The 16,039-nt window shown below is 48.8% G+C and overlaps 1 protein-coding gene across 1 annotated transcript in view; it reads right to left on the bottom strand.

Moving 5' to 3' along the window:
* PLXNC1 (plexin C1) overlaps nt 1-16,039 on the bottom strand; it is a 145,859-nt gene that overhangs the window by 12,526 nt on the left and 117,294 nt on the right. Inside the window, exons 22-23 of the mRNA XM_060112917.1 lie at nt 11,359-11,536; nt 8,781-8,884 (exon numbers count right to left, since the gene is read on the bottom strand). Of these exons, the coding sequence (XP_059968900.1) occupies nt 8,781-8,884; nt 11,359-11,536 (282 nt within the window). The remainder of the gene's footprint in view (nt 1-8,780; nt 8,885-11,358; nt 11,537-16,039) is intronic.

Here is a 16,039-nt window from a genome sequence, read left to right on the forward strand (position 1 = left end):
TTGAACGTCATGTGAATGGAATCCTTCAGCACAGGGTCCATATGAGGTCTGCACGGTTTATCTGTGTTGGTGCAGCTGCCACTGGCTCATCCTTTTTAAATTACTAGTTTTTCTATTGGCTGAGTACACTACAAAAATGCCATACAATAAAAGGAAAGAAGTATATTGACACGTGCGACAACATGAAGGGACCTCGAACACATCGCTGAGTGAAAGAAACCTGTCACAAAAGATCCAACTGTGTACAATCCCATTTATATAATTTGTCCAGAATAGGCAAACTTATACAAACAGAAGGTAGATTACTAGTTGCCTAAAACAGGAGTTGCAAGAATGAGGAATGACTCTTAATGAGTTCAAGGTCGGTATCTGAGGTGATGAACATGTTCTAAACTTAGACTGTGGTGATGACTGCACAACTCCACAAAGGTTCCAAGAACCACTGAATTGTACACTTTGAAAAGGTGACCTTTATGGTATATAAATTATATCTCAACACAGCTGCTAAAAAATTGCCACAGATTTTAAATGTACACATTTGACAAATAAATGCTTTTACCGCACGGACACACAATTTCCACACCAATGTATAGCCTCTTTTGGAGATAAGGTCAAGGGTTCTCATCTGAGGCTTTTTGGGACCGTGGAAGCCAGGGCCCAGTGGCCTTTTGTGCACCCCTTCCCCACACCCAACCAGGGGAAGACGGCCTCTTCAGGCCAAGGGGGACTAGATGCTGAGAGGCAAGAGAGCAGGCCTCGCTTCCTGGGAGGAGTACACTGTTTTGAGGGCCTGGTCCACAAAAATGTAAGACAGATGGGCCATAAGAGGCAGGTCAAGGATACACAGATCTTCACCTTCATTCTGGGATGTGGCTGAAAGATTAACCCTGTCATTTCTGAAGATCAGCTAAATGACTTTTCCCTGCACTTGAAAGCACGAAGGTTGCTCTGAATTCTAATATTAATTTGGACCTGGCCTCCCTCCGTTTGGAAAAAAGTAGAAACTTAGAATTTCTCTTCTGGCCTGCAGCACACTGGTTATCAGAATGTACACACCTGCTCAGCAAACACCAAAGGATTAAAGCCTAATCTCTTGCAGGTTGTCTCCAAAGAGGAAGGAACACGCGCGCGCGAGAGCCAGCCCTAGAGGGGGCCCCTGAGCACAGGGTCCAGCCAGCCGTGTCCAGCCAGCCACTAAGTGTAGGCCCGAGGCCTCCAACTCCTGGTGTTCAGGACATCTTGTAGGGAGGGGGCTCTGGGCAGGGGCCCTCTGGCCTCTGCAAAGTGTCTCGAGCACGGATTCTAAACTCTTTTTTTTTTTTTTTTTTTTTTTTTTTGCTGTACGCGGGCCTCTCACTGCTGTGGCCTCTCCCATTGCGGAGCACAGGCTCCGGACACACAGGCTCCGCGGCCATGGCTCGCGGGCCCAGCCGCTCCGCGGCATGTGGGATCCTCCGGGATCGGGGCACGAACCCGTGTCCCCTGCAGCGGCAGGCGGACTCCCAACCACTGCGCCACCAGGGAAGCCCGGATTCTAAACTCTTACTGAGCTCCTGGACTCTGCCATTACTACCAAACCTCCTCTCCTCTCCCCTTGAGCCATTCACTGAGCGACCCTGTTGGCTGATTTTTCAGTTCTCCTCCATATTTGATGCAATTAAAGTAAAGGCTCTGTGCAGGCACCCCCTTAAGCAATACTCAGACGCCGAGTTCATGAGAATGTTTGAACACAGTTACAGAAATCCTCCCCATGAGGAGCTGGATACGCTCTGTTTCTAAGCCAATAAATACCTTTTTAAAAAAGGAAGCTGGTGATTCCTTCTGGGTAATTATCAAAGAATGAATCCCAAATGGGTCCCGAGGAGAGCTGAGCCAATACTCGGCTCCTGTCAGATGCTTTGCTTCTCCAAAAGCAAGCACCCTTGCTCTACAGTCCCAAACACCACGGATGGGCCTTCCGATGAGGAGCACAGCCAAAAGTCCCAACGTCTTTTCAAGAGCTGGCAACGACTCGCCGCTGGCACAGTGCTCAGGCATTAAGACCGCGCAGACGCAGCTTGTACCGGGGAAATTTTACTCTGAAATTATCTCCTGAGAGCAAGTGTAAAAGCATTTTATTAGCGGATGAGTTGTGTGTGTGTTTGAGCGTGTATGTGTGCAAGTGTATTTCTAACTTTCACAGCTGCTCTAGGGCTGGAACATTTTTCCCCCACGTGACACTTAACGTTGTAAAGACAGAAAACTAGTTTATTTACAGATGTGTGTGGGGGGAAAGGTTTCCATTTTCTGTTTTGCACAAAAGTCAGGTGCTGCTCAGTTAAGGACAGAAATGCCTTCTGAAAAGTGCCACAGAATCCCAAGTGTTAAAACTATGATGCTGTTTGTTCCATTTGAGGAGCTCCAAATGCTTTCCTAAGAGTGGATCATTAATCCTCCCGTACTCCCGTGACGCAGGGAGCGTCCTCTTGGCCCCTACTTTAAGAATGAAAGCCAAATTAAATCAACGAAAGATTAATGTCACTAGATGGATCTGTGGCAGGAATGTTTCTCCAGCCCAGAGCAGAACTGGTACACAAGGCAATTTCAAATTAAATTCCTTCCAGTCTCATGGTGCTCCAAGATTCAAAATGACAATGAGGCCATACCCCTCCAATGATGGCTGGCCCGTGTTGGAAAGAAGTGGAGAGGACTGCAGACTTTTCCACCATCAGAATTAGGAGTTTTGACCACAAAGGGAGAGATGGACCCATGTCATCAATTTAAAGTTGCTCCTGAAATAAACAGAAGCTATGGACTTCCTTGGGGGCACAGTGGTTAAGAATCCGCCCGCCAATGCAGGGGACACGGGTTCGATCCCTGGTCCGGGAAGATCCCACATGCTGCGGAGCAACTAAGCCCGTGCGCCACAACAACTGAGCCTGCGTGCCACAACTACTGAAGCCCGCGCACCTAGAGCCTGGGCTCTACAACAAGAGAAGCCACCGTAGTCAGAAGCCTGCGCACTGCAACGAAGAGTAGCCCCCGCTCACCGCAACTAGAGAAAGCCCGCGTGCGGGGACAAAGTCCCAACGCAGCCAAAAATAAAAATAAATTTATTAAAAACAAACAGAAGCTACATATCCTCCAAACCATTTGCAAGTAAAGGCGGGATTTCTTTGTGGTAAAATACTATCTTTATGCCACAAGTTGAAGATTATGCCATAAAAACAGATTTTCTAGAAATGTAAGGTTGAACTTATACTTAACCTGATGAAACTGCCATTTTTGTAAGTAAAAAATGGTCAAACATTGGCAATTTCAAATGATTGAGCCCAAGAGGAAAGCTGGAACTTTAGCCTAAGAATTTTATGGAAAATTATGAATAGGGTCTGAAATACCATGATACTTTTTCCTTAAGTCTAAAAACACAAGAGTCAATACGAAACACCATGTGGAAACCCTTCCTGGTACCTCTCATTCCTAAAATGGTGTTTTGTGAAAACAGAATCCTATTCAACTAGCGTTGTCCCAGCAACCAGTCATCCATACTGCTCTCCCCGCCTTCCCCTTAGCTCTTCTCACTGACACCCCAGGCTGGAGGCAGATGAAAAAGGAATCTATTTTTGTCCTCAGGGCCAGAGGGATAACCTTGCTCAGTCCTTCAAGAAAGGAGGCTCAGTGCTCATCGGACTGTTTGGAAGGGGCCCATCAGAACATTCTCAACAGACACATCAAATCACCCAGGATGTTCCTGACACCCCGGACAGAGCTCTGCAGGATTCTTGAAACTAGTGAAAATGACAATACAGCTCTTGCTTCTCTCTTGTATGCCTGGAATTAGCCTTGGGCCAGAAGCAAACACCCTTTGAGGACTGCTGGAACCCTGAGCTAGTCTCAGGGAGGGAGCTTGGCCTCCACCAGTGTGCAGGCGATTGGGAACCTAAGCTCCCCAGGCTTTTTGGGGGGCTGGAGCTGTCAGCTCTTGGATGCCTGAAAGAGGCCTCCCTTCTGAAAGAAGTTAACTACTGTCGCCTTCAAGGAATGTTGGCCTTAAAGGATGTCAGAGGAGGATGAGAAGGAAGCATTTTGATAAACTCACAGACGTGAGATTCATCGTAAGATCTGAAGAGAGGTTGCCCTTTTAATTTTGACATCACAGAAGGTAACTACCAGAATTTCTCATAAGCTCTCCAGCCAGGCTGCTTCAGAGGCTAGAAGCACAAGCTGCAAGCCTGGCTCTGAGCAAGGTTATCCCTCTGGCCCTGAGCAGAGCCATGGTCTCTGTGCAATTCCTTTTTCATCTACTTCCAGCCTCGGGCCGTCACTGAGGAGAGCATGGGAGCATGGCCAAGTTTCTCAGCCTCCTTGGGCCTCAGAATGGGAATAATGACAGCGTCTACCTCACGGGGCTATACAGAGGACTAAAGGACTTACTCTTTGTAAAAGCCTCTAGAACAGTGCCCAGTATACAGGAAGCACTCCATGTGTCTAGTAAGTAAGAATCTGAAGTCATTCATGCTGTAAGAGACCTTTAGAGACAGTCCAAGCCCCTTAGAGTCACAGATGAGACACCTGACCTGAAGGACCACTGACTTTACGCAAGCAGACCCTTTGGAACATTCCCATGAGCTTTAAATGTCATGTGAATGACAACTTTGGCGTTAGCAGTGACCACTTGGGCACCGGCACGCTCCCGTTAGGAGCAACACATTCTTCAATGACACGGTGGTTAAACGTATTTTCTGCCCTCAAAACCTCACAGCTCAGAACGAGAGTTGTGATCTGTAGAGAACATTTCCTGCCGGACACAACACCTGTCCCACACACTTGATGCTACCCACCGCTGCGTGTGGGTGCAATAACATGGTCCAGCAAGAGGGCACACGGCGGGGCAGGTGCAGAAAGCCTGGACTGGGAGAAGCCACCCTGCTTCAGTCACGTCGGGCAAGCATCCCCACACCCGCTATACACTCACACAGACACACACAACTGATCTCGTCAGCTCCAGAGCACAGCACAGTCCCCTTCACAGGGAACACACACACCAGGTGGCCAGTTAAGGAAGCACTAGGGTGGAGTTCTTTATAGTGGAGAAAACGCCTCTGGCTTCACGTGCTTGTAAAGGCATCGGCTTTACCCCTTGTCTGCACAGGATGGAACGAGACTGGAGCAGCAATGTGTCCTCTTCCATGCTCATCTGGTGGAGAATGAGGGTAATAAAAGCACCTTCATCACAGGTTGTGTCAACGTGAATCACGCTTATGCACACGACAAGTGCTGGGTACCAGCTGCCACTGTCATCATTGTGGAGAGCAATTGTGCCGACGCCCAGGGTTGGCAAGGATGCCATCCTGCTGGTGACAGGGCATTGCTGGCAATTTGGGACTCTGAAGGCAATCTGGTCCATGAGGTTGGACCAGCTATGTTTTTGCTGTGCCTTCAGATCCCCTCTAGAAACCTGTTCTTCAAATATACAGACAGTAAATCATTCAGAGGAGACCAGCTACACTCTATTTGCCCTAAGGACAGAAGAAGGCAAGAAGAGAGAGGCTCACACTCCAGCAGAGGGGACTCTGTTTAGACAGTAGGAGGAACTGGCCGTCACTAAAGATTAACTTTAAAACCTAACTAATTTGGGCTAATTGGAGGGAGGTGAGTCTTAATCACTTAAAACTCTGAGTTACACCCTATTTTTAACTGAAATATAGTTTTTCACTTTCAAGCACCTACAGTGACTCAAACTAGAGCGCTTTAGTAAATGAATAAGAGTGATAATTAGCATCCTGTCTCTTTGGAGGGAAATGTAAGTGTTTGAGGAGAAAATTTTTCTTTAATGAAAAAAGGGCAAAAGCGAGCTTCAGCTCAGCCCTGTCAAATTACTCCAAATTTTGATTGTGCAGGGGTGCTGCTAAATGGAGAATAGATTTAGGCGGCTGAGGGTGGTGCTGGATGCTTTTGTTCAAGCAGTCTTTGAAAACCAGGGCATTTGAGATGGTCCAGGCACAGAGAGCACGGGGCCGATGACCTCCCCAGTTTCCTTCAAGCTCTCTGCGCTTATTCGCCTTATGGCTTAGCTTTTTAAACATAAGGAGAATCCTTTAAGCCCTTGTGTCCCAGTCTTGTCATTTATTACCACCATGTGGCAATGCTAGGGTATGAGGCCAATAAATCATTTGGATGGGAAGTGACTACAGGCCGGATTAATTTCATTATCATCCCTAAGCAGATAGGTGTCTAGTGCAGCCGATGTCTCCAGTGAAGACTGATGTCCTATCTCTCCTGACAGTCTTCCCCTTGCCTTGCAGACGGCGGTGGTGGTTCTTCGTTTTCCCTGCTGGAGTGTCTTGGCTTGCCTTTTCCTATTAATGCCAGTGAGTGGCCACACCCCCTGCCTTTGGGGCCCACCCCATGCCACACAGTTGCCAGGGGACGCTGAGAAGCCTGACCAGGGTGGTCCAGCCCTCCCTGCACAGCTGAGCAAGGCCAGCACATTAGTCAAGATGCGAAAGGAGGGCATCTGTGGCTGTGTTTCTGCCAGGCTTGCCAAGACAAGCTCGCTACCCAGATACAGGGAGAGGAGGAGACTGCGGCCGGCTGCAGCTCTGAACTTCAGACTGATGCCATAGTAAGCCCCCTCTCCTAGGCACTTCCACCTCTGACTCCTTCCATCCCTTATATTTCCTCTGGGGCACTGCTTCTCCAAATGTGGCCCAGTGACAGGAATACCTACTTTCAGAAAGTTCCCTGGGAATTTTTATAAACTCCAAAGGCTAAGCTCGACAGCTCTTGGCAAGATGATCCCAAGGTTGGAAAGTCTAAGCTGCAGAAGGGTGAGCACAGGAGCAAGTTGTTAATCTGCCACGTTCTCTGCTTGGTGCCCTCCAGCAAAGGCTGCAGGGGCAGCACCCACCCACGGGGCACCCAAAGCAACTCTTTCCAAACCGGCTCTGAGACCCATTCAGCCAAAGAGCCCAAGGCTGTGGTGCCCTCTGTTCCTGGCTGCCGTCCAGGAAGCTCTGCTCAAGGAAAAGTCTCAGCTTCTTTCTGGGTGAGGGGAAAGCCTGGCAGGCCCCAAACACCTTCTTGGTGCAGACACATCTCCCTGGGACTTACAGCCATGAAAGGTGGGGCGCCTACTCTCCAAGGGGCCTGGGAAGCCACTCCCCTGTCTTCTCCATCTCCGCAAGAGCACCTGTGCATCTGCCCAGCCAGCCCCGTGCCTTCCTGACCCCTCCCCTGCCCGCAGTCTCTCTCCCAGCCACACAGCTCACGGTGTCCACCTTCTGCCCATCTGCTTGGCTCCATCTTCAGGGCCACTGCGTCATTCCTGGTCAACATCGTTTCTCACCTGAAGTTCTTCTAACGAGTCTCCCTATTTCCAGGTTTGCACCTCTCATATCCATGTTCCACGCACAGCCACAGTCATTTTCTGAGACGCAAATCTCCCTCCCCTGTTTAAGATCTCCCAATGGCTTTCCACTGTGCTGGGGATAAAATCCAGACTCCTGAGGAAGCTGCTGGGCCTGCACGGTCCCCTTCTCCCCTCCCTCCCCACTTTTCTGGCCTTCCTCCGTGAGGAACCACGGCATGTACTGGTTAAGCCGTGGACCCTAGAGCCCAACAATCTGGGTCCCAATCTTGCCTCTGCCACGGACTAGCTATTAGTAAACCTCCCAGAGCCTCAGTGTACCCATCTATAAAGCGGGTTAGTAACAGTCCCTGTCTCGTAGGACTGCTATGGATAGAATGAGCTGAAATAAAGGGAAAGGCAGAGGCCAGCACCTGACACAGCGTAGGGGCTCCGTAAACATTGGCTGTTACTGGCTCTCACTGCCACCCCGTCCCTCTCAAGTTCTAGCCAGTCTAGAAGTCTTACTGCAGAAGAAGAAGCATGCGCTCCCTTCCCTGCTGGGTACGCTGGCCTGGTTAAGTTCTCCTCACTCTTCAGGTCTCAGCTGAGTCACTGCTTCCTGCGGAAGCCTTCTCGGATGCTCCGAGTCACAGCACTATCACACCGTGTTGTAGTAACAGTGCTCGTAGTAGTAGTAGTAAGATGTTGCCTGTCTCCTCATCTCCTCGTCCCTTTCCAGCCCTTCTCTCCAGGGCCATAGGCTCCGTGAGGTCAGAGACTTGGTCTTTGTTCCTCTCACGTGCAGCCCCATCTCTTAGTGCAGAGTAGATATTCAACAAAGATTTGATAATGTGGCTGAATGACTCCCAGTCTACCAGAGTGTTCTGAAACCTCCCCTGCGTCCCCTCTCTGGTTCTGGGCAGGCTTCTCTGGCACTCAGCTCTCTGCCAGCTCACGTACTCCCCTCACCCACCTCAACACTCACCCAGCATGTGGGTCAGAGGCCAAGGAGGCATCGCTGAATGTTTCAAACAAACAGGAAATGGAGATCTTCTTCAGAAACAAAGAACCCTACACAAAGGTTACCAGGTCAATGATGAACAGCAGTGCAACTTAGAACCTTTAGAGGCTCTGTTCAGGGTCAAGCTGAACAGCACCTCTTCCACCGAACAGGCCAGAGAATCGTAAGGGTGAAGTTTCCGACCTAAACCGCAGGATGGAGAGCGACTGGGTTACATGAAACTCGCAGCTCTGGGAGAAGGGGTACTGGGAAATGAGCAGACCACGAGCAACTAAGGAAAACTTCTGACCCAGAAATAAGCAACCTGCAAATGATTGCAGAAAATGGGTGAGAGTCTTGTAATAAGAATTTATGTGGTCCTGGAGATGATCTAATCCAGTTAGGTTTGGGGATGAGGAAGGAGCTGGTGGGTGCTAAATCTTTTCCTACCTCGTAGTGGCCAATGGTATTTAGCTTGGTTATTCCATCTTCAAGAATCACAGAGGAGCTGTCAATATCCAGAAGTTCTTTGTGTCGTGTGCCCACTTGAAGCTCTGGAAAAAAAAAAAAAAAAAGAGCATGTTGTTCTCTTTTAAAATGACAATGAGGAATGTAAAATGCTACCCTGTCACTTTTGCAATTATTATTTATATTGCTAACTAGCTAAAACAAATAAAGTGGTTTTGAAGATATATCAGCCAGACTGGTAGCCTGACTTCTGTTTTGTGTTTAGGGCTCTGACGTGTAAGACCACTTTTCCCTGAAGCTTTTACTCTGAGGCTAAGCCTGGAAATAAAGCCAAAGGGAGACAAAATAAGGCATCCTCAGAGAGACTAAGCTCTTCAGAAAATTCCAAAAGCAAACTTGTATGCCCACACCTGTGTGTTCACAAGCAGGTGCTCTGGGAACTATCTTCTGCCGGCCCCTGTGTGCGGTGCACTGGTAGGCTCGTATGCCAACGCCATGCGCTTCAACTCCTTTACAGAGGTTGCCAACTTGTGCCCTAGGGTCAGAATGTGGCCCATGGATGTGGGCTTTTTTTCTTTTTGTGAACCTGCACAATGTTTCATTTATTATTATTCTCATGTCAATTCAGCACCAACATTTAAAGATTGGAAGATTGCACATAAAAATTAGGACCTGTGATTTCTCTTTTAAAGAACTGGATCGGGCCTCCCTGGTGGCGCAGTGGTTGAGAGTCCGCCTGCCGATGCAGGGGATACGGGTTCGTGCCCCGGTCTGGGAGGATCCCATATGCCGCGGAGCGGCTGGGCCCGTGAGCCGTGGCCGCTGGGCCTGCGCGTCCGGAGCCTGTGCTCCGCAACGGGAGAGGCCACAACGGTGAGAGGCCCACATACCGCAAAAAGGAAAAAAAAAAAAAAAGAACTGGATCATTTGGTAACACTGACCACACCGGCCCCCGTGGCACTCATGGGCTGAAGCTAAGTAGCACCGCCCCCTTACATGGCAGGTGTCTTTCCCCAGTTAAGTCGGGTCCCACCATTTCCCATTATACCAGGTGGGCTGACACCCCGTATTTATAATACTTCCTGCCCCTCTGGGCACTGGAGTTTGTGAGCCTCTGCTAGAAGAGGTCTCGTATTGGATTTTAACACAATTTATGGCTGGTTTCTAAGGCTTTGACTTAGTTTTCTGGGGCTAGCCGCGGAGGTAGTTTGGAAGATCAGCAGACACGCAGAAGCCACTTGCCATCAGACTGTAACAGGAAGCTTCTAGTGGGCTTGTCCTGCTCCCTGCTTCTGCTACATCGGAGGCCAGGAGCACCCTTGATGAGCACAAACCCTGGGTGGTGTGAGGATGATACTACGGACCAGGCAGCAGCAGGACTGAGGCCACCGGGCCGTTTCCCCATAGTCCTCGGCTCCAAGTGGCCACCTCCTTTGTCGTCAGAGCAATACTTCAAGACGTAGGCTCAGGGCAAGGAAGTTGATGGCCCTGGGTCACGTCATGGTTTCCTGGCCGGGGCTGCCCTTTGACCCTGCGTCTACCCAAATGAGCTCACATGGTCTTGAAGTGCCCAATCGTCCAGCCAACAGAAGGAAGCAGAAGAGAGGTGGATGAGAGGTGCTTTAGTGGCCTTGCTTTCCTTGAAGCCAGGTCTTGGGGTTGCTACACATTTGCATGGTTCTACTCAAACGTGCCGGACCCTGCCCCCAGGCTTCTCGCAATGGCCTTTCAGCAGAGAGTCTGACTTAGAGGGCCCAGTGGGATGATTTTAATTGCCTGCTTAGGCGAGGCTACAACTGTACATGGAGGAGAGATGAACCTTGTTACACTGTCTGTCACTGTTTGCGATTTTACTCTTTTTTCCTGTCCCATTATCTGCTATAAAATCCCACGACAGTCTCCTGGGAGGGCTGCGTGGAGCTCAACTTTAAAATGTTGATGAACATTTGAATGAAGTGGAGCCCTGTTAGCTCGCTCACGCATATGCTCGCCTTTGCCGTACACCAATAGAGCCCGAAAATGAATTCAGAGCAGATGCTGTTTCATGTTGGGGGAGGAGGGAGACTATACTTAATGCAGGATGTGATTAGCAGAGAGGAAGATGACCTTTCTAGCCTTCACACCCAGAGTCTGAGCCACCCGCTAATGACACACTCAGTGTCACAACAAACAAATCAAATGCCAATGTGAAATACAACACATACAGGGGGCCCGAGGTTGACACCTTTTTGTACTTCTTGATGCAAGGTGAATTCATTTGGTCTCAGGGTTAGCAATCTCATGAATCTGATTTACAAACATAATATTGAAGAAAAAACAAAAAACAAAAAACAGCATCTCTGAAGGATCCTGCTTCCTAGGAAAAGGAGTCGTGATACCTGTGGGAAAACAATGCAGTCTCCTGGCCTCTAGACATGTCCTATGGGAACAATCCAGGCTAGTAAGCTTCACCAAACAGAGCTTACATGCGGGGGGGGGGGGCGGGGGGGGCAGGAGGGAGGGAAGGTGGAAGGGATGCTCATCAGGGGATTGGGACAAAATAGCTCCCGTATCGCCTTACCAAGACCAATTTCATTCAGCTGAAGTCCATAAGGAGAGCCGTTTTTGCTTAGGAATGCTTGGAAAATCTTTTCCTTGGCTTGACCTATGGTATCACAATCAAGAACATTGACTGAAATATTCCGACAGACATCCGCACTCTCATTTTCTGGGATTTTTTCAAAGGTGACGGTTAATGCCTGCAAGAACACAAACAGGTTTCCAAGTCTATAAGATAATTGCAATCTGAAAGGCATTCATAAAAGACACAAACCTGGGCGAGTCCTACTAATACCTCTGATGGCACATTAGCAAACACCGTATTGCATTATACCACTTTAATCTTTTTTGCATAATCCATTCTTTTCAGGGATAATGGAAAGGAAAACAGAAAGTTAAAACTCTCATTACAGAGCAAGCACTGAATCAATATATCTGAGAGTAAAATATATATATATATATATATATATACACATATAAATATTCTAAAAACGGTGATTTCTAATTTCATCCTCAAAAAAGAAAAAAATTGGAAAGCTTCCACAGTAGATGAGGGCAGACTGGTGACTATCTTTTTTATTACCAGGACCACAGAGTCCTAGTAGAGAACTTCCAGGTGACAGGAGAGGTTATGAGGTCTCCGTACTGATCATGCCAAAGAGGTCACTTTATAATACGCAGCATTAACTACGGTAACGTGCCTCTCCCCCTCCACTTTCAACTGCTTCAGCCGGGCAGTTTCTCGAGCTCTCATTAAAACACCGAGATCCCCACCCTGTACTATTATTCTTGCATTAATTACATTTCAGTGCCATTACTTATGGTTTTGTCAGTTAACATTCTCCCAGTGCAGCAAAACCTCAGAATCAGTCTAATGGGAGAAGTAAGGCCTTGGTGGATGTGTGAAAACACAGAACTAGGGACTATTTCCAAAGGAATTTCAGAGCAATTTCAGGTTTACTTTGCCGAAGAACAAACAGATCTAAAACAACAAAGTTACATACTCAGGATCCTTGGGGGAACTGATTCAGGGAAGTGCTGAGAGTATTTTGTAATTAGCACAACATACAGTTCAGATTCTAAGCCACCCTGGTAATCATGGAGCCAGAGGGACCTGGGTGTGGTGTGAAATGCACGATTATTTCGTGTTTTGGAGCCTGGCTGCAGTGAGGGAATGTAAAATGATTAACGAATGGAAATGTTTAAAAAATGAAAACACAAATAATGTGGAAAATGGGGACCCTTAGGGTTAACTCAACTCTAAAATGGGTATAAGAACAGTACCTGGCCTCTAGTGTTTCTGTCGAGATTAAATAAGATCATGCGGGCCTCCCTGGTGGCGCAGTGGTTAAGAGTCTGCCTGCCGATGCAGGGGATACGGGTTCGTGCCCCGGTCTGGGAGGATCCCATATGCCGCGGAGCGGCTGGGCCCGTGAGCCATGGCCGCTGGGCCTGCGCATCCGGAGCCTGTGCTCCGCAACGGGAGAGGCCACAACAGTGAGAGGCCCGCATACCGCAAAAAGAAAAAAAATTAAAAAATAAAAAAAAATAAGATCACGCACGCCAAAGGCTTGGCACGGGGCAGGCTGCTGGGAAAGGCTCGACGGTGATGATCATGATCACAGTAATAATAAAAGGGATGTTATTATTTCATATAACTTATCACTATGATTATTGTTAGTATTAGTATGCCTTCATGTGGAAACAGACTCAGCCGGCCTTGAGCAGCTGGGACCCTGACTCCATGGTCAGCATCTCTATCAGAGTAAAGAGCAAGCTGCCCGGAAGGAGAACGGGGCAGCGCACCTGCTCCGGGGTCAGACTCCTGGGTTCAATCCCAGCCCGCCGCTCACTAGCTGGGTAATGTCTCTGTATCTCAGAGTTCTCACCTGCAAAGTCAGAACAACAACAGTAACTGCCTCCCGGGGTTCCCGTGATGATGAACTGAATTAATCACGTCACACCTAGAACACTGTCTGACTCAGGAGATAGGACTTAAGGACCCCAGCCACGGAGAAGGGGCTTCTGAAGCTCTGGGGAGGTGCTCAGAGGCACGACTTCTTTTTACTGCCTTTACATCTTGCTCCTCCAATCCTGTTTATAATTATGCAAGCGTAAACCTTGGTGCAGTCCTCACCGAGTTTCAGTGAAACTCCGAATCAGTGGAGGCTGGAGTCTGAGGTTAAGTGGTGGTCTCCGTCTGGCCTGTGAGAGTTTCTTTTTTCTGGGACAGAGAGTGGCTCCCTTGCCTGTTCTCAGAGCACACTGATGTTCTGGGTCAGTGGCTCACTGGGCAGGGATGCGGGACTCCTGACTGCTAGCAAACACTGACATACTGCGTGGGCGGGAAGCAGGGTGGAGGTTGAGAACCACGGCAGAGAAGCCTCAGGCCAGAGCCCTCTCCTCACCTCTTTTTTTTTTTTTTGCGGTACGCGGGCCTCTCACTGTTGTGGCCTCTCCCGTTGCGGAGCACAGGCTCCGGACGCGCAGGCTCAGCGGCCATGGCTCACGGGCCCAGCCGCTCCGCGGCATGTGGGATCTTCCCGGACCGGGGCACGAACCCGTGTCCCCTGCATCGGCAGGCGGACTCTCAACCACTGTGCCACCAGGGAAGCCCCTCACCTCCTTTTTTAGTGACATTTATTGGCACCCTGCCGAACACATTTCAAGACACGATTCTTTTAATCTTCCCAATATCCTGGGGAAGGAGGGTGTATTATTATTATACCCACTTTTTGAGTGAGGAAACAGAGGCCTGTGCCTCTAGGGACCCGGCTTGCACATGGAGAGCCAGGGGTGGCACCTTGAACCACTCAGCTTCGGTCCCTCCCACCCCCTGGGCCCTCCCTCCTCCTCTCTGTCCCACCTACAGCCCAGGAACCCTCTGGACCGCCAGGAATCTGAGATCAGACTACAACCAAAGTCCTAAGCTGCATTCCCAGCACAAACGGGGCTCCTGGAGGGGCAAACGTCAGTCCTGCCCTGTACGGTCTGAGTAGACTTGCCCGTGTCTCCCTGTATTTCTCTACGAGTTGGTCTCGCCAGTAGCAGTAGTGGTGGTTAAGCTATTTCACAGGGCTTCCAAAGATAAAGACGAATGAAAAGGCCCCTTTAATCAGGGATACCGCGATCCCAGCCTGTTTAATAGTTTTATAGGTATTTGCAAAATAACATTCTGTGACTACCTAAAGGGCACTATTGTCTTCAACAAAACACCTCTTTATAGGCAATAAATGTTCTCCTTTAAAGCATAACCAAAAGGGAAAAAAACCCTTAACTGGATGTAAAATCATGTAAATCTGCCACTGCCTTCACAGCTAGATGGGTGGAAAAAAAGTAAAATGGCATTTTATAGAGTCCACAGGGAATTCTGAGAGTAAATTCAGACCCAAATTGATTTGTGTTCATTTTTTATGCCACTAACGCTTAGCGCCCCCACAGCAATTTCTGAATGTGTAGGAGTAGCGGGAGCGGGGGGATCTCAGAGCAGGTCCTGCCTCTTAACCCAACCCCCAGGCTCGAAAAGCTCTCGCTGGGCCTCTGTTCCCCATCAAGGAAGATCCCCACGGAAGTGCCACCTCCCCTTCAAAACCCACTTAACCAGAGTCCTTCCTGTGCGCTACTCAGTGTTAGGGGCCAGGGTTAGGAGAGACTGTAAGACATGGTCCTCGTTCTCAGATGATTCACAATACACTTGGGAAACAAAGCACCACCTCTGAAACAATATTCAGCCACCAGACGCAACCCTTTCCCTCTCAGTAAGTGTTCAGAGAATTTGAGCAGAGAGGACAGGAGGGTTGAGGGTCCTCAGCACTGGTACCAGGCCACCTGGATCAACCCCCTTCTCCTGCTAGCTAGCGGTGGGAGCGTGGGCAAGTCCTCTAACTCTTCTGAGCCTCAAAATCCTCATTGCTCTTATCTCGAAGGAGTGACAGGATCACTAAATCATGACATGTAATAATAGAAAATTAAGGAGTGCTTCCTGTGTGCCAAGCACCAGGACAAATGATGTGTATTAATATACATAAATTCATCTCAGAAACAACCCTATGACATATAATAGATTCTATTAGTATGCCCATTTTACAGATGAGAAACTGAGGTACAGAGAGGTTAAGTACATTGCACAAGATCACCCAGCAAGAAAAAGGTAGAAGCAGGCACTCAAGCACCATGTTTTTAAACATTTGCTGAGCCTGCCTTTCAAAACCTGAAAATGTTTTGTAAACTAAGCACAGTTCAAATCTATGGAACGGTGATTAATTTTCAAGACCCACAAAAGGCTAAAGCGTTCTAAAGTGTCTCTTCCCCCCAGTGCTGCCCCTCTGTTAAGAGGAACTGCTCTGGCTACGAAAGTGTCAGCAAAGCTGGGGCGACAGATATGGTTGATTGTACCATCAGCAGCCATCTCTCTGCCTTCTTTGCTAACAGAAGCTAGGTTTCAACAGCAGTGGGCCCAGCCTAGCCTAGGAAACATGACTGGTGGCAGCTCTCTTCTCCTCATTCACCAGGGACTGGTCCTGTAACCCAGTCCTGGCCAATGAAGCATAAAGGGAAAGCATTTCTACAAAAGGGGAGAGCAGTGCTTAGAGCTGTGGCAGCTATTTTGTGACTAAGAGGAAGGGCCAAGAGGAGCAAGGAGATGGTGACCCAGAGCCCTGACACTGCTGAGTACATGGATCTACCTTCGGGCTGTTTACCTC

The sequence above is a fragment of the Mesoplodon densirostris genome, chromosome 11 (genome assembly GCF_025265405.1).
Source record: "Mesoplodon densirostris isolate mMesDen1 chromosome 11, mMesDen1 primary haplotype, whole genome shotgun sequence".
NCBI classification, from domain to species: domain Eukaryota; kingdom Metazoa; phylum Chordata; class Mammalia; order Artiodactyla; family Ziphiidae; genus Mesoplodon; species Mesoplodon densirostris.